Consider the following 18,594-nt stretch of genomic DNA (forward strand, 5'->3'; position numbering starts at 1 on the left):
TATATATATATATATATATATATATACTCCACACTACTCCAGCCCCTCTGCCAATCCGGGGAGGGCTGCAGACTACCACATGCCTCCTTCGATACATGTGGAGTCGCCAGCCGCTTCCTTTCACCTGACAGTGTGGAGTTTCACCAGTGGGACTTAGCACATAGAAGGATCACGCTATCCCCCGCAGTCCCCCCCCGAACAGACGCCCCAACCGACCAGAGGAGGTGCTAGTGCAGCGACTAGGACACATACCCACATCTGTCTTCCCACCCGCAGACACAGCCAATTGTGTCTGTAGGGACGCCCAACCAATCCGGGGGTAACACGGGGATTCGAAGCGGCGATTCCCATGTTGGTAGGCAACGGAATAGACCGCTATGCTACCCGTACACCCCTTTGCTTATATTTTGATTTATTGGACTCGACTTGTTTCTGTTGACACTGAAATTCATTGTCTGAAAGATGTGGGGAAAAAGGCCCAATGTATAGGACAGCTAACACTTGTAATTTGAAGGTATAAAATTTTTTACATTTTTTAATGATCATAAATGTCTGACCAAAACAGGGCCCGATATTTATTCATGACAGGTAAAAGGCAAATTTTTCAAGAGTATATATGATGTCATACCTCAAGATTCGAGTTTTATGTCAAAATGTGTTCTAAGACAATGTCTTTGAGTCTCACAGACAAAATAGCAGTAGCATAACAAAGCTTTGTACTACATAGCTTTCCGTTCTTTCACATAACAGTGGAGGGCCAGACAGTGCAGGTGCATTGATTGGCTAATGGATATCGGTTACTCTTAAACCACTTTGTCTTGGAAAATGCATCTCCACTTCCCACTATTGGCTAGATAGAAGCTAGCCTGGACGGAGAATCGTAACATTGCAGTTTTATGAATACATTAAAGTATCTCTGTCTTTCTTACTGTGCATGGGATAATAGTAAAAATATGACAATGAAAGTGTTTATAATGTCCCTCTGTTGAAGAGGTGTTTTCACAGTATGCTAATACAGGAGTGAATGAGTTCTTCATCAGTTTCTTCATGCATACAACAGACCTCACTTCGTCTCGTCAGGTCTTCTAAAACCTTAAAAGATCCTCAACGTGATGCTTCACGATACAGCCAAGTCGGAGTCTCATCTGATAATGCTGGTCTCTGTCTCGCCCACAGCTACCTTTTGGAGCAGGATTTTCCCGGCATGCGGATCGGTCCTGAACCCACCACTGACTCATTTATTGCTGTGATGCACGGTGACACAGAAGGCATTGTGCCCGGCAATGCTTTGGTGGTCGACCCCAAGAAGCCCTTCAGAAAACTCAACGCATTTGGAAACGCCTTCTTGAACAGGTAGGTACAACGTGAACGCAAACACATACACAGAGGGGGGAGGGGTGGGGGTGAGAAAGAGAGTTACTCCACATTATAGTTCGACATTCCAGTGTGATTGCATTTCCCTCTGCTCCCTGGTCAGGCTTTCCCCTGTTATTGGCCCTGTGGCCCCATGTGAATGTGAGTGTGCCTGTGTGAGTCAGTCATCCTTACTGAGTTATCCACCTTGCAGATAAGAGAAACCACTAAAACTATTCTTGCGGGAGCATTTTTTTTTTAACCATGGTGGTTTACCACTGCTGAATGGGCAAAGAAGAAATATTGATGGGAGGTGGAAGGGGGATGCCACAAAGACTATTTATGCAGCTGGAAAACAAGAGAGGGAGGGCAGGAGAAGTGGAGGGACACAAAGAGAGGGAAAGCTGGAGAGAGGTCTGGTGTGGGAAGATGTTTATTGTGAAAACTTTTTACACTTCTGTCCTGCTCCCCTCCTGTCTCCTCATCTCCCCTCCTTCCATTCCCCCTTTCCTCCTCTCACCTCGCTTTGCCTCTCATACCTCTCCTCGGTTCTTTTGTCCCAGTCACCCCTGCCCTTCCCTCCTCTTTCCGTTTCTCTCTTCTCTCCCTTTCTGCTAATGTACCTCTCTCACCCACCCCCCATTAAACTCTGTTACTCTCATCTACTCAGTACTCAGCTTCATCATGTATGCCTTGTGTTCACATGCATTCATCATTGGATGGAAAGATATGAAGAGTTCTCTGTTTTTGCGTGCGTGTGTGTGTGCGTGCGTGTGTGCGTGCGTGTGTGCGTGCGTGTGTGCGTGCGTATATATGTATGTCTAGGTTTGTGTGTGCCCAGCTGCCTAACCCAGTGTTGGAAAGCATCAGTGTGATTGACACACCTGGAATTCTATCAGGAGAGAAACAGAGAATAAGTAGAGGTAAGCATCTCTCTCTCTCTCTCTCTCTCTCTCTCTCTCTCTCTCTCTCTCAGTAGTGTTGGTACTGCTGGGTGTAAGCTTCGGCTACTTCAGTGCAGCCCTTCAGCCATCACCCAATCATTTTGAACATCAATATCAGCATTTGCTTTGGACTAGTGTGTGTGTTAGTTGCAGCTGTCATGAGGATTATGTCTCATTCGCTTCAAAGAGGAAGCATTGAGGGCAAGACTCTATACTATACACATGCAACACATGTGCAATCAGATGTCAACAATGTACACAGTTTATCATAGTGCACTGAGCTTGCAATAATGTAAAGCACATGATATACACCGATCAGTCAAAACATTAAAACCACTGGTCTGATATTGTGTAGGTCCTCCCCGTCTGGTCCGATCCCACAGAAGAGCTACTGTAGATCAAATTGCTGAAAACGTTAATGCTGGCTATGATAGACAGGTGTCAGAACACACAGTGAGTCACAGCTTGCTGCGTATGGGGTTGTTTAGCCACTGACTGGTCAGATTGCCCATGATGACCCCTATCCACCGCTGAAAGCGCCTACAATGGGCACATGAGCATCAGAACTGAACCATGAAGCAGTGGAACAAGGTGACCTGGTTTGATGAATCACATTTTCTATTACATCATGTGGACATCATGTGTGTGTCATTTACCTGGGAAGAGATGGCACCAGGGTGCACTATGGGAAGAAGGCAAGCAAGTGTAGGCAATGTGATGCTCTAGGCAATGTGATGCTGGGAAACATCGGGTCCTGGCATTCAAGTTGATGTTACTTTGACACGTACACGTTGCAGACGAAGTGCACCCCTTCATGACAATGGTATTCCCTGATGGCAGTGGCCTCTTTGAACAGGATAATCCTCCCTGCCACACTGCACACATTGTTCAGGAATGGTTCGAGGAACATGACAAAGAGTTCAAGGTGTTGCCTTGCCATCCAAATTCCCCAGATCTCAATCCGATCGAGCATCTGTGGGATGTGCTGGAAAAACAAGTCTGATCCATGGAGGCCCCGCCTTGCAACTTAAAGGACTTAAAGGATCTGCTGCTAACATCTTGGTGCCAGATACCAGAGGACACCTTCAGAGGTCTTGTGTAGTCCATGCTTCAACAGGTCAGAGCTGTTTTAGCAGCATGAGTGGGACCTGCACAATATTAGGCAGGGGTTGTTTTTTTTTTTTGTTTGTTTGGCTGATCGGTGTAGACAATTGCATTGCTCTGTTGACCTCTTATGCTCTAAACATGCAATAAAATGTAAACAAATACGAGTACACATTTAGTTGGGAGTTCTGCAGAATTTGCACATACATGGATCAGCTAAAACATTAAAATCACCTGCTGAATATTGTGTAGGTCCCGCTCGTTCCACCAAAACAGCTCTGACCCATCGAGGCATGAACTCCACAAGACCTCTGAAGGTATCATTTGGTATCTGGCACCACGATGTTGGCAACAGATCCTTTTAAGTCCTGTAAATTGCAAGGTGGGGCCTCCATGGATCGGACTTGTTTTTCCAGTACATCCCACAGATGCTCGATCAGATTGAGATCTGACAAATTTGGAGGCCAAGGCAACACCTTGTACTTTTGTCATGTTCCTCAAACCATTCCTGAACAACATGTGCCATGTTCCAGGGCACATTATCCTGCTGAAAGAGGCCACTGCCATCAGGTGATACCGTTGTCATGAAGGGGTGTACCTTGCTCTGCAAAAATGTTTAGGTAGGTGGTACATGTCCAAGTAAACATCCACATGAATGCTAGGACCCAAGATTTCCTAGCAGAACATTGTCCAGAGCATCACACTGCCTCCGCCAGCTTGTCTTCTTCCCTTAAGTGCATCCTGGTGCCATCTCTTCCCCAGGTAAATGAAGCACGTGTACCTGGCCGTCCACATGATGTAAAAGAAAATGTGATTCATCAGACCAGGCGACCATTGCTCCATGGTCCAGTTCTGATGCTCATGTGTCCATTGTAGGTGCTTTCAGCAGTGGACAGGGGTCATCATGGACACTCTGACCAGTCTGCGGCTACGCAGCTCCATATGCATCAAGCTGTGATGCACTGTGTGTTCTGACACCTGTCTATCATAGCCAGCATTATTTTGATCTACAGTCTATACAATTTCATCTACAGTAGCTCTTCTGTGGGATTGGACCAGATGGGCTAGCCTTCACTCCCAACGTTCATCATTGAGCCTTGGACGCTCATAACCCTGTCACCAGTTCAGTGGTGATCCTTCCTTGGACCACTTTTGGTAGTTACTGACCACTGCATACTGGGAACACCCTACAAGACCTGCCATTTTGGAGGTGCTCTGACCCATTCGTCTAGCCATCACAATTTGGCCCTTGTCAAAGTCGCTCAGATCCTTACGCTTACTCGTTTTTCCTGATTCCAACACATCAGTTTCAAGAACTGACTGTTCACTTGCTGCCTGATATATCCCACCCCTTGACAGGTGCTATTGTAACGAGATAATCAGTGTTATTTACTTATGTGTCAGTAGTTTTAATGTGTTGGCTGATCAGTGTATAATTGCTATGGTCCCTGTCACATCAGTCAGCGTTTGTCAAAAAAGAGCAACTGAAAATGCCCATTGTCACCATTAAGTGGTCATAGGTGTGATATCACTGAACAGAGGCCAGGTGAATGCTTAGGAAGTCCTTTTTTTTCTTGTTCCTGTCCACAGGAGATGGTATTCAACTTAAACCAATTCAAACTCATGTCTTCTGTTTTTCACTACTTGGAGACTGGACTGAAATTTAAACAGTTGAGACTAAAATGGAAACAATTGATTAAGTGTATAACTACATCATGCTGAGGTTTGGTAGTGTTGCTCTTCTGATATAGATCATTTATGTTCCTGCTCAGTTGTCACAGTATTTATTGTTTTAACACATTTATTCCAGACACAAAATTTCCAATGCAACAACTTAATGCATCACATACCTATTTCCGATAACATTTTGGAGACATTGCCCCTATAATGGAAATGAATTATGCTCATCACATTTCCATGTGTTACTTTTTGTGAAAGGCTAACATAATAGAAAGCATGATTAATAGATTTTTCTATAATGCTAAAGTTACAGTGCTACTAGATTGGGCCTGAACTCAGTCCAGCTCAACAGTTCTCCAATTTTTTTATTTTTGGCTTTTTAAAGCCCATTATGGTAATTTTAAGAGATTGCTTGTTAAAAAGACACTAACCAAAATGCTAAATGTACCCAGTTTGAATGGGGTAAGGGAACAATGCCACATATCGCTTTTTATTTGGTAACAATGAAGTGAAGAACATTTTGCAGATTTCTTTTTCTAAAGTCATATGATCCGAGCTCCATAGTGCAACTCTTTTCCTCGATTCACAGAATGGACTTTTTATTTTGATGGAGCAGGTTGGAGCAAATGGAGCAGAACAGCATCACAGAGCTTACTTATCTCACCATACTGGCCTGTCTCTTTATGTTGAAAGTTGCTTTTGGGCGTCCGGGTAGCGTAGTGGTCTATTCCGTTGCCTACCAACATGGGGATCTCTGGTTCGAATCCCTGTGTTACCTCCTGCTTTGTCAGGCGTCTCTACAGACACAATTGGCCGTGTCTGTGGTTGGGAAGCCAGATGTGGGTATGTGTCCTGGTCGCTGCCTCTTCTGGTCAGTTGGGGCGCCTGTTCGGGGGGGACTGGGGGAAATAGCGTGATCCTCCCACGCGCTATATCCCCCTGGTGAAACTCCTCACTGTCAGGTGAAAAGAAGCGGCTGGCGACTCCACAAGTATCAGAGGAGGCATGTGGTAGTCTGCAGCCCTCCCTGGATCATCAGAGGGGGTGGAGCATTGACCAGGAGAGCTCAGAAGAGTGGGATAATTGGCTGGGTACAACTGGGGAGAAAAAGGGGGGAAAAGCCACACAAAAAAAGAAGCTGTTTTTAACCCTTTCAACCCTGTTGCACGTAGCTCTCAGGTCCATTTGGCTCTGAGGAGCCTTGAGAAAACTGTCCAGAGCAGGTTTTGAAGCTTAAACCACTTTGAGTTTTTACAGTCAGTTTAGGTTAGTGGATTCTCTTTATCCTAATATATTTTGCCTCAAGTTAATTGTGTCCAATTTGTGGTGGAAATTGTCAAGGAACAAACTTCTACGACCCATGGCTGCATGTTCTGTTTACATTTGGACTGAGTTAACTTAAATGGACTTGATTCTGGTTTTGAACCAGTTATAATGAAGTGACTGAAGTAGGGAGGAAAGTTTAGGGGAATAAGGCTAATTCAAATTGGGGCTGTTCCCAGCGGTCCACTAGGTTGATATGTGTCCGACACTTAGCATTCCCAAAGCCGAGTGCCACATTACCATACCAACCCACTGACACTGACAAAAGGTCTGGCCTGAATTAAGACAACCGTATTTCACCCATTCCCTAATCCAGTCACCCTCATTTTCCTCTATTTTTCTCCATCTGTACTTTTCTCTGTTTATATACAGATTGATTTCCCACTACTCACATCTCTGACTGAACCTCGCTGTTTGCCTTGTTTTGTCTCTTATTTTGTATATACGTAAGTAATATAGTATATAATAGTACTATATACTATATTACTTATGTATATGCATATATACGTATATAGTAGTATAGTGTATGATGTAGTGTAGCTAATATTTATGCCACTGAAGCCCACATTATTTTATCAATCATCAACATCATATTAACATTGATAATATTGACCATCACAACAGAGAATCACTTGATGCAATTTAAGGTGATTTGATGTTTTTATTCAATACAAAACAACATTTAAATTGCAATGGTCAATATTATCATTATCATTATATTGGTAATTGGGCCTAACGGGGTGCATTGAGACCACGTCCTGGTTCACCAGTATCCTTGTTACGTTTAGATTATATTTGTCCATTGACTGAGCATAGAGCTACACTTCTTCGCTCAAATCACCATTGAACTCAGTGATGTTAGCTTGGTTATGAAGGCGTTGATGCACAGGCAACATTGTAGAGAGATGGTCGACGGAGGCTCTTTCATCAAAAATTATGCCATGGCTGTTTTGTCATGGGCGGCACAGTGGTTAGTACGGTTGCCTCACAGCAAGAAGGTCCTGGGTTCGAGCCCTGGGATAGTCCAACCTTGGGGGTTGTCCCGGGTCATGGAGTTTGCATGTTCTCCCCATGTCTGCGTGGGTTTACTCCGGGAGCACCGGTTTCCTCCCACAGTCCAAAGACATGCAGGTCAGGTGAATCAGCCGTACTCAATTCTCCCTAGGTGTGAATGTGTGTGTCGGCCCTGTGACGGACTGGTGGCCTGTCCAGGATGTCTCCCGGCCTGCTGCTGCTCAGTGACTGCTGGGAGAGGCTCCAGCATCCCCGTGACCTTGAGAGCAGGATAAATGGTTGGATGGATGTCTGTGAATGTTCTCATTCATCCAGCTCATGGTTATCCAAAGGAGTTGAATCAAGTGCAACTGGACTTGGTATACATCCGTGAAGACGTTTCGCCTCTCATTCAAGAGGCTTCCTCAGTTCGTGCCTTTCTGACTAGACAAAGCTAGTCTGACTGGTTGGATGGATGTTTTGTCATGAATTCGCTTTGGAAAGACTACCTGAGACAGCTTTTCATTGTGATCGTGGGTAATAATGAGGTATTGACCAATAATTTGTATATTTGCAGCAAATATGTAGACACAACCATAGTAATATTATCATATTCTCAGGAGTTATTATGGCCCAACAGAGACCAATGCACACTCGCTGTCAGAGAAGTTTATTTAAAATAGCATCTACACATAAGGAATAAGGCAAAATGAAGACAAAAGAGAGACAACTCGCTATTTAAATCAATAATTGTCTGAGCAACAAACAAAGCACAGCTAGCAGGTCTCTTATAAGTACAGTTGAAAAAAGTTTTTTTTCCCTCACTTCTGGGACTGCTTTGTTGATACTACCCATGTTATTTATGGCCCAGCCTATTATGCAAGTCACATAAATCTAGATTCGTCATTTTCTAATTCCTGATAATTGCTCGTGTATCAGTGCCTTGGGAATGCTGAGCATGGATAATATGTTAATGTTACGTAGGCTAGATGATCAGAAGGGATTCATAATGGGAGTACAGTTCATCTTGCTTTCAATTTCAGGAACAGGCTTTCTGTAAAATTCACCCTCCGGGAATGTTTTTCAAGAGAAAAGTTGTTATTTTGACATTACTGAGTAAAAACAAAAAGAGAGAGAATTAAGCCTTCATCACTAATGAACAAATGTGCAGTTCCTGTTGATGTAAGGAATCGGTGAAACTGAAAGTAAACTGACCCCTGACAATCCTGCTCCATAAACCATTATTTAGGGCAAAGTGTGCTCTGTTAGTGTTCGGTCAAACCAAATAAACACAGCATTGTCTGACCCTGTCATTGTCTGTTTGGATACAAAAAAAAAAGGCTCGCCTTCTTCTGATTCAGCACAGCTGTGTTTTGAGAGAGAGAGAGAGAGAGAGAGAGAGAGAGAGAGAGAGAGAGAGAGAGAGAGAGAGAGAGAGAGAGAGAGAGAGAGAGAGGGAAATCATGAGTGTAATTGTAATGTGCCCATTTTTTATTAGCCATTTCATCCTTTTTCCAAATCATTTTGTTTGTATTTTTGTGTTTATGCATGCTGTACATGTCTGTACATATTATTTTCTGTATCTTCACCTTCATCTGTTATCATTCTTACTCCTTTGTGCGCTTTTCATTTATTGTGTGTATGTGTTTGTGTATATGTGTGTCCAGATGCAACAGAGATGGTTTCAGGCTATAGCTGTCTACATAGATGTCCTTATGGAGGTATTGTAGATGAAGAATCTATGCATCTGTCTGAAGCAAAGTAAAAACTAAGAAAAAAGGGATATAACTTGACTTTTAGATTTTTCAAACTTGTTATTTTTCTCTGCCAGAAAAGTGTCTGTGTTTGTCTGTAAGTTTCCCCGGTTTGCTGGCTAGCGGTCATTTGCCATTGTTGCTAACAATGCTAACAAAGCAATTTTGGGGGAAACCCAAAGACAAATGTCAAGTCCTTTTTATATTTCACACAGTGTGGAAAGTGCTGGATGTAGAAAAATGACCTGCTAAAAGTCAATATCGGGGTATCTCTTGAACTTAACCCTCTAAAGCTCCCTCTTCTGTCTCACCTGTTTGTACTTTAACATTGGAGTTGAAGGGCTCCCAAAACAAAACATTTCACTTTTTCATCTACTTGTTGCTCCATCCCCAGATGAAATTATTCAAAAATAAATCCAATGTTGTTAATTGCTGCTGTCTGATCTAAAATTTGTATCATCAAAACAACTTTCCAGTAATTATTTAAAAAAAAAAAAGAAGAAGGAAAAACACCTTTACCTGTCATTTTGAATAGACTTCACGAGTCCTGGGATGACTGAGCACCCAAAGAGACGAATCCATTTAAACATGAAATTCACCAAACTGGAAATCTGAGGGTTTCTGTGAACGGCAGGTATCTGCCGCAACCTTTACTACGAATGCTTTAAAGGCCATCGTGGATGTTGCTTTGTAATAAGGACCATCTTTATATAGTTATTCCAAAAAATCCTCTGCCATATATCCAATTGTGTGTTGGCCCTGTGATGGTCTGGCAGCCTGTCCAGGGTGTCTCCCCACTTGCCGCCCAATGACTGCTGGGATAGGTTCCAGCATCCCCATGACCCTGAGAGCAGGATAAGCGGTTTGGATAATTGATGGATGGATGGATGGATGGATGTACCCTGCATGTGTCTCAGATTTAATTCATCTTTAGGGGACGGCAACAGTAGCAGCAGGGCGGTAGTTTTGTAAAAATTAGATATTTATAACAAACATCTTTCTGAGGGGACGGCATGGTGGCGCAGTGGTTAGCGGGCACAATTTTAGCGCTGTTGCCTCACAGCAAGAAGGTCCTGGGTTCGAGCCCTGGGTTGTCCAACCTTGGGGGTCATCCTCTGTGTGGAGTTTGCATGTTCTCCCCGTGTCTGCGTGGGTTTCCTCCGGGTGCTCCGGTTTCCTCCCACAGTCCAAAGACATGTACGTCAGGTGAATCGGCCTTACTAAATTGTCCCTAGGTGTAAATGTCGGCCCTGTGATGGCCTGGCGGCCTGTCCAGGGTGTCTCCCCGCCTGCCACCCAATGACTGCTGGGATAGGCTCCAGCATCCCCGCAACCCTAATTAGGATAAGCAGCTTGGATAATGGATTGATGGATCGTTGTGAGGGCGAGATGGCGTCTGCTGCCCACAGAAGGACGACTTCATTATGTTAGCTGAGATGAGTTGGCTAACAGCAGTTTTCCAAAGTTTGGGGAGGAACCCAAGGTAGATGACAGAAAACTTAAAATGAGCCTCCACATGATAATGGAGAAATACATACTAAATATTATTTGCGATGTTATGTTGCCGAACATTATCCATTGTCCCTCCGCTGTATGGTAGCGGGTTAGCTGGTAGATAAACAGGGTGCATGTTGATGGCGTGTTGCATGGAAAACCCTGTGAAATTAGTTTTGGGCGATAAGGGGAAAAAAAAACTTGGCTAAAACAAAGGTCTACACAGAAGCGTTTTGAAAACTGAATCAACATGGAAATCCCCTCAACTGACAGAAGAAAATCCCTCTCGATTCCCATCATGTTTCTCTGCCTATCACAATAACCAGTTTACCACTGGCTTTCCCTCACACCTCTATCTCTGTTTCCATCTTTGTTTCTATCGCTACATGCCCGTGGCATTACCTGGAAATGTTAACTCACTAATCCCTCCATTGTCCTCCTCTCATATCCTGTGGAATGTCTTCAGGTAAGAGTCAAACGTCAAACGGCTCAGTCAAGGACTTCTACTCATTCATCCAATCATTCAGTTACCGTAAAACCTCTAATATAAGCCTGCACATTATTTGCTTCCACCACCAAAACAACCAGGTGTTTATCAGAGATGGCTCATGATCATCTCAGCTCTGATCTATCAGCACAGTACATAAGGGCACCACATTAAAGTAACGTCTCGTTTGTACGTTCTCAAATCTTGGGTGGAATATTTTGCTTATACTTTTCTCTCTCTACAGCGCTTTGTAACCCTATTTCTTATAAATTCTCCTTAGATTAAGGTTATCGTTCCAGGGGATTTTTTTTTAAGGTTTTTATTATTTCAAGCAGGACATATAGTATTGTTATTGTGCAGTGCATGTTTTGTACAAGCCGTGTTAAATCATAAGCCAATTAAACAATACTTTTGGACCAGATCACCCCCGTTAATCTTCATATACATAAAAATATACCTCTCTGTTATTTGAGATGTGTCACAGCATTAAGGGAAATCTCCCACCGTCTTTTGATGTCATTGTAACCCAGATCCATTCTCCTCATAGGCGTCTATCAGAGAAATTACATAAGTTTCTTTTTCTGTTTTGTTTTCTTTCAAGAAAAAGATAAGAAGCTAGTTTAAGAAGATCACTTGGGTTAAAAATCAGGGTTTGCAGGACTTTTCCTAGCCAAGACTCGTCCTGCAAATCTCATTTTTGTCCCCATGCTTTATTGAATTTGTTTATTGACTTAAGCCTATATTCAGATCTAATTATCTAGAGGTCGCTGCTCAAAATTTGAGTTTTTGCTTGACGGATAAAATGACTGAGAAGATCTAATATACAAACAATTCCTTTCGATGATTATCATCTTCTGTTGAAGTCCTTTTGCCACTACAACATCGCCTTGATAATGTATGAATACCATCAAATTAGATTAGAAATGTCTACAGTTTAACATAAATCATAAGATAAAGGCATAGAGCCAAATGTGTCATCGTCCATATATGTGTCAGTTAATCAACAGTGCTTCATAATATATATAAATATATTTAGTACTGATGGATATTTGCCTCTGTCCTTTGGTAAACAGCCATTCTTTTCTGTCAACACGTTGTAATATTGATGTCCTCCATTTACCCTGAGCGAGTTTAACATACCGAGCCACAGGCGCCTCCATCCACCCTGCTTTACTTACTCCTGCAGAGTTTATCCAGTGTTGTCTATAGAAGGCTGAGTGGCATCACTGTTTAGGCTCACAGTTTAATGCCAGGTTTACAGCTTGAGAAGAGCATTATAGAAATTAGAAGAAATTGAGTGGGATTCACCAGTTTAGGAAGGGGATTGTAATTCTCCTAATGAGCTGAATGCCTTTCTTGTCTCTGGTTATGTTTGGGTTAAGGGGTACATGACTGAGTGTTTGACCTTTCTTTACCCTGATCTTCTCATTACCTCCACTTGCCCCTTTCCCCTCCCTTACACCCTCCAACCTCTCCTTGCCTTCTCTCCTTCCACCTCTCTCCTCATGTATTATTTCCCATTGGCCTCTCCCCTGCTCTCTTCCTCTTTTCCCTCTTCTTCTTCTTCTCCTCTTCTTTATGCTCTGCCTCAACCACTCCCTTGACATTTCTTCTTCTTCTTCTTCTTTTCTTTTTCTCCTTCTCCTTCTTCGTCTCCTCTCCTTTCCCTCTCATCTCTTCTCTCCTTCAGGCTATGACTTTGCAGCTGTTTTGGAGTGGTTTGCAGAGAGAGTGGATAGGATCATACTGTTGTTCGACGCACATAAGCTGGACATCTCAGATGAGTTTTCAGAGGTGATCAAGGCTTTGAAAAACCACGAAGACAAGATCAGGTGCCATTAAGTTTTCCTAAATCGTACTGTAGTTGACAATACATTCGTAATGCACAGCAGCTATGGCCTTAATAAGTGCTGTGTGATGCACTCACAAACATCGACTCTTATCTTTGCATCGGCCTCCACTTGCATCTGCCTTTTTTCTACTGTTGCATATCATATGCAAGCTGTTGAGTGGATGATTGGTTGGCCTGATGTTGAAATTTCATTTTGAAATCGGTTTAAATTCAACAATTCTATTCTATTCTCTAGGGTTGTGCTAAACAAGGCTGACCAGATAGAGACCCAGCAGTTGATGAGGGTATATGGTGCCCTGATGTGGTCGCTGGGGAAAATAGTCAACACACCTGAGGTAAACCGTCAATCTGGATATCTGGCTGGCTGACTGGTCCAGTTACAAACTGACTAAAGCCTACTGACTGTTTGGCTGACTGAAGGACTGAGTTACTGATTCAGTCCTTTGGTTTATTGGTAAGCTGACTGGCATTCCCATTGACCTTGTGTGTATTCCACCTCTCTGTTTTTTTTTTATCCCTCTCTCCATCTATTCCTTTTTTTGGTGTGACTGACAGGTGATCCGTGTGTACATCGGATCATTTTGGTCCCACCCTCTGCTGATTCCAGACAACAGGAAGTTGTTTGAAGCTGAGGAGCAGGACCTGTTTAAGGACATACAGTCTTTACCGAGGAACGCAGCGCTGAGGAAGCTCAATGATCTGATCAAGAGGGCAAGACTAGCCAAGGTAAGAGGGGTAGATGAACACACACGCACACACACACACACACCTGTTGATAGATGGTTTGGTGAGTCTCGTTGGTTGTCACGACTGTTATAGAGTATCTGCTGATTTTGTACCACCTGATCATTTAGAAAGTGGGGCATTTCTACCAACACTGAGAAATAATGAAGGGTGTTGTTAAATACTTGCAACCAATACTTCCCACTTCTAAAGAAGGAGAAGTAGAATGGTGCCAATAGTGCAACCTCGTCATAGACATGAACTTAGATGGGAAAATATGGTCTTGGTGCTGTTTAATTTCATTAATTTCTTTTATCTATTACTTTTATCATTTTATGCACGAGTTTTTTGTAATTGTATGCATTATTTGTCATTGTGGCATTGTTGGTTAAGAGTTAAGTCGGGCAGAAATGGTGAAATTGAGATTGAGGTTGGCAGTAAAGTCAAAATTTTATTATTGTGTCTGTCAACACTGCTGAGTAGGGTTCCCATTAATTCTACCTCCTCCATCCATTCACCAGCCTCAGCCCATGCAGCTGGTAACCTTGATGGTACATGAACCTTCCCTCCCATAAAACCAAATCGACAATAACAGATAGGTTGTTCTCCTCTGACTGAATTATTTCCTGTTTCCTGTTAGGAAAGGAAGTCAGGTATTTGAGGGAAGGGGCCACTTCCTAACGTAGCTCTGTGAAATGATTAGAACATACACACACGCAACACGCATATAGATTTCTCATGTAGATGAGTGCTGAGTATAGTTTTCCTGTTTCGCAGTTCATAGGTCCGAGGGTGTGTGTGTGTTATGATTAGCTTCAAGGACAGGAAATAGTCAGGAAAAAAAAAGATTTATGTTCCTTGCTGTATCACACACACACACACACACACACACACCATGATAACATTCTAAATACTGACCATCCTGTCCAGGTTTCAATTTGCAATGAAAAATATAATCGGGCCCTGTGATGGCCTGGCGGCAAGTCCAGGGTGTCTCCCTGCCTGCCACCCAGTGACTGCTGGGATAGGCTCCAGCATCCCCGTGACCCTGAGAGCTGGATAAGCAGTTTGGATAATGGATGGATGGAAATACAATAGGTGTCTTATAAACTCAAGATGACTCATTTGCATAAAGCTGACTCATTTGCAGCAGAACAAATTTAACTCCCTGTGCTAAAAGTATTTGCCTGTGACTTCATGTATTTCTCTCGCCCTTTCTCCACATGCAGGTTCATGCGTACATCATCAGCGCCTTGAAAAAGGAGATGCCATCTGTGTTTGGGAAGGAAAACAAGAAGAAAGAACTCATTGCCAGCCTGGGAGAGATTTACAGCCGTATAGAGAGGGAGCATCAGATATCACCTGGAGATTTTCCCAATCTGAAGAAGATGCAGGTAAAAAAGACAGAGGAATGATGGGATTGAGATTTACAGCTGTATAGGTAGGTAGCTGTATAGGTAGGAGTGATCAACTGATGATGCAAGTAAAGTAATGAACAGATGGAGAGATGGATGGGTTTAGCGAGGTAGATAAGGAGATGTATGGATGAGGGTTGAGATGTAGAAAAGAATAGAAAAATTAGAAATTAAATTGATATGTAAGGTGAAACAGCTCATCAATGAGTCGTGTTTTGAAGGCGTCTGGGTAGCGTAGCGGTCTATTCCGTTGCCTACCAACACGGGGGTCGCTGGTTCGATTCCCCATGTTACCTCCAGCTTGGTCGGGAATCCCTACAGACACAATTGGCTGTGTCTGCGTGTGGGAAGCCGGATGTGGGTATGTGTCCTGGTCGCTGCACTAACACTTCCTCTGGTCAGCTGGGGCGCCTGTTCAGGGGAGAGGGGGAACTGGGGGGAATAGCGTGATCCTCCTACACGCTATGTCCCCCTGGCGAAACTCCTCACTGTCAAGTAAAAAGAAGCGGCTGGCAACTCCACATGTATTGGAGGAGGCATGTGGTAGTCTGCAGCCCTCCCCGGATCAGCAGAGGGGGTGGAGTAGTGACCAGGATGGCTCAGAAGAGTGGGGTAATTGGCCGGATACAATTGGGGAGAAAAAGAGGGACAAAAAAAAAAGAAACGAAATGAGGCGTGTTTCAATCATGACATGTTTGACATGTCCTCCATCTCTCCCTTCTCTCCTTACCCTCTCCCAGGACCAGCTTCAAGCCCAGGATCTCAACAAGTTTCAGCCTCTCAAACTCAAACTCCTTGAGGCAGTCGATGACATGCTCGCCCACGACATCGCCAGCCTGATGATCCTCGTCCGTCAAGAGGAAACCCAGCGCCCAAATCCCGTTGTGAAGGGCGGTGCTTTCGACGGCACCTTGGACGGCCCGTTCGGCCATGGGTACGGCGAAGGGGCCGGCGAGGGCATCGACGAGGCTGAATGGGTCGTCTCACGCGACAAACCGGCATATGATGAGATTTTCTACACATTGTCCCCCGTCAACGGGAAGGTGACGGGAGCCAACGCCAAGAAGGAGATGGTGAAGTCCAAACTGCCAAATACAGTGTTGGGAAAGATCTGGAAACTTGCCGATATTGATAAGGATGGGATGCTTGATGATGAGGAGTTTGCGTTGGCCAACCACCTGATCAAGGTGAAACTGGAAGGACATGAACTACCCTCGGAGTTACCACCACACCTGGTGCCCCCCTCCAAAAGGAAAATAAATGAATAAATGTAAGATTAGCAAATCCACCACACTGCACACCCCCAAGAGAAAACTCCTCTTTTCTAAGAGGAAACTACTAGACAAAACCAATAGTATTAGAGCAAAGCAACAAGAAAAATAAACGTTTCTAAAATGACAATGAAAACAGAGTACACCACTCAAAGATAATCACCCCAGGAAAAAAAAATCTCTATCCTGCTATCACTTTTCACACCCACACTTGCAGAGAGAGGAAATTACTCAGAGAGGAAAATATGAATGAGATATTCAAATTTACTGTACGTCAAGTTGAAATCAACTCAAAGCCAGTATCGCCAACTGTCAGGATCTCTTTACACACACACACAGGTTGCGAAATTTTGTGCTTTGCGAATAAAGATCTACTTCAACTTTAGTTCAAATTTTCAGAGAATCTGAGCTGTTTTCAATGTGGCATCTTCTGATTAAACTTGGATCCAAATGCCCACGTCATCACTACATTTACACATTTTTAGTGGTTTGAAATGGCCTTTTTACGGGACATCTGATGAGTCCCAACATTCACGTAGGCAGCGAGAAGCTCAGCGCTCTCCTGTTTGTTTGGCTAAAGTGAGGAGATGAGAGGAGTAGATGAATGGTAGAATGAGTTTTGGGTGGCCAGGTTTGGGGCGATAGGTGAGGTAATTAATGTTAAAAAAAATCTAACACAAACTATAGAATGCAGAGAAATTAGCAGCTAATTCTTATCGCTGAAAGAAAATGAAACATGGAGAGGCACACAATGAGGGAAATGCATAGGACAAAAAGAGGAGATGACAGCGGAGAGAAAGCAGGTACATTTTTAAAGGATAATTTTGGGGAAATTGCGATTGGACTATAAAAGTCCGGATGAGATGATGAGACTTCATCCAGAATGTATCTGGCGCATTGAAAGGGAGCATGTGAGGCGAATCCACATACGAGCAAGGCAACATCCCAAACTGAAGCCCTTCTCCGTCAAGGTCACAGACACTCGTCTTTTGGCACCACTGAGTGTTCTGGGATTTGTTTGATGGATTTGTTTCATTGGACGGTCACAAAGTTATCACGATGCATGGATCTGGAAAAACACACAGAAATACAGGAAGGCACATACAGATGGACATGATGGACACAGTGTGTTCTGTGGATGGAACCATTTTCAGAGGATAGAATGACGAAGGTGGAAATGAGATGCATATGTGTGGCAAAGGTGACATTCCCATGACAGGAAATGTATGTTTCCCTTTTACGTTTTGTGCCCTAATTCAAGTATCTACTTCGCTTTGGTAAGACTATAATTATGATTACTATTATTGATTTTTACAAGACCCTTCTGATAATGTTGGAGAGGATGTGACACTGACATAATTTCATGATGAATAGTGGAGAAAAAAAAACAAAAACAAGACCAGTGAAATGTGATGAATCTCTGAAATGTGTATTACGTGTGACTTTTATATGAAGGCATATTATCCATATTGTTTGGGAATATGACTGTGCTGATAAGTAACGTGCAGACATTCATGGTTCTACGTGGACACGTAATTAAGATGAATAGTGTGTGTGTACATTCGTCATCTACTACTGTTATTTGGTGTGACATTATATGCATATTGTTGTGTTGATAAGTCCAAGTATTATCTATGCTACTGAACTGGAGTATTAGTCATTAAATTACATCACTGATTTCAATTTAAACCGATAATGCACAATACGGTAACAGTCCTACTAAAATGCACCCTTGCTAACTCGACTGACCATAGAGTAAATATACAGTTTGTCTTACTTGCAAACTTTATGATGATAATAAATCACTAACGCCAAACATTTCCTGAATATTTGTTTTTGTTTTTGTTTTTTTGGGGGGGGGGGTAAGATATCTTTTTTCCCCTAATCTCTTCTTTCTCTGGTGACACAGCCACGGGTGAGTGAATATAGATCAATAATAAAATATATCAACTCCGGACCATCAAGAATTAAATATTGACAATACAATAAGTTTATTTGATTGAGCTTGGTCGTCTGGCTGAAGATCCCTCTGCCATTAGTTACAGGAGTTTAAGTCTGACTGATGTTTTTATTTATTTCACTATACGGCTGGCCTTTATGGCCATTTTGCAACAGCTATTTCTGTATTCAGATCATGTGTGTCTGTGAACGTTCTGTAACTATGTTTGTAGTGTTGTACATGCCAATATTACTGTTTGTCT

At 43.0% G+C, this 18,594-nt stretch overlaps 1 protein-coding gene across 1 annotated transcript in view; it reads left to right on the top strand.

The window, feature by feature from the left end:
* ehd3 (EH-domain containing 3) overlaps positions 1 to 18,211 on the top strand; it is a 27,048-nt gene extending 8,837 nt beyond the window's left edge. The window contains exons 3-9 of the mRNA XM_056294461.1: positions 1,177 to 1,353; positions 2,179 to 2,276; positions 12,823 to 12,964; positions 13,220 to 13,319; positions 13,540 to 13,710; positions 14,937 to 15,101; positions 15,863 to 18,211. Of these exons, the coding sequence (XP_056150436.1) occupies positions 1,177 to 1,353; positions 2,179 to 2,276; positions 12,823 to 12,964; positions 13,220 to 13,319; positions 13,540 to 13,710; positions 14,937 to 15,101; positions 15,863 to 16,390 (1,381 nt within the window). The 3' untranslated portion in view covers positions 16,391 to 18,211. The remainder of the gene's footprint in view (positions 1 to 1,176; positions 1,354 to 2,178; positions 2,277 to 12,822; positions 12,965 to 13,219; positions 13,320 to 13,539; positions 13,711 to 14,936; positions 15,102 to 15,862) is intronic.
* The last annotated feature ends 383 nt before the right edge of the window (positions 18,212 to 18,594 follow it).

The sequence above is a fragment of the Lampris incognitus genome, chromosome 15, assembly GCF_029633865.1.
Source record: "Lampris incognitus isolate fLamInc1 chromosome 15, fLamInc1.hap2, whole genome shotgun sequence".
Classification (NCBI taxonomy): domain Eukaryota; kingdom Metazoa; phylum Chordata; class Actinopteri; order Lampriformes; family Lampridae; genus Lampris; species Lampris incognitus.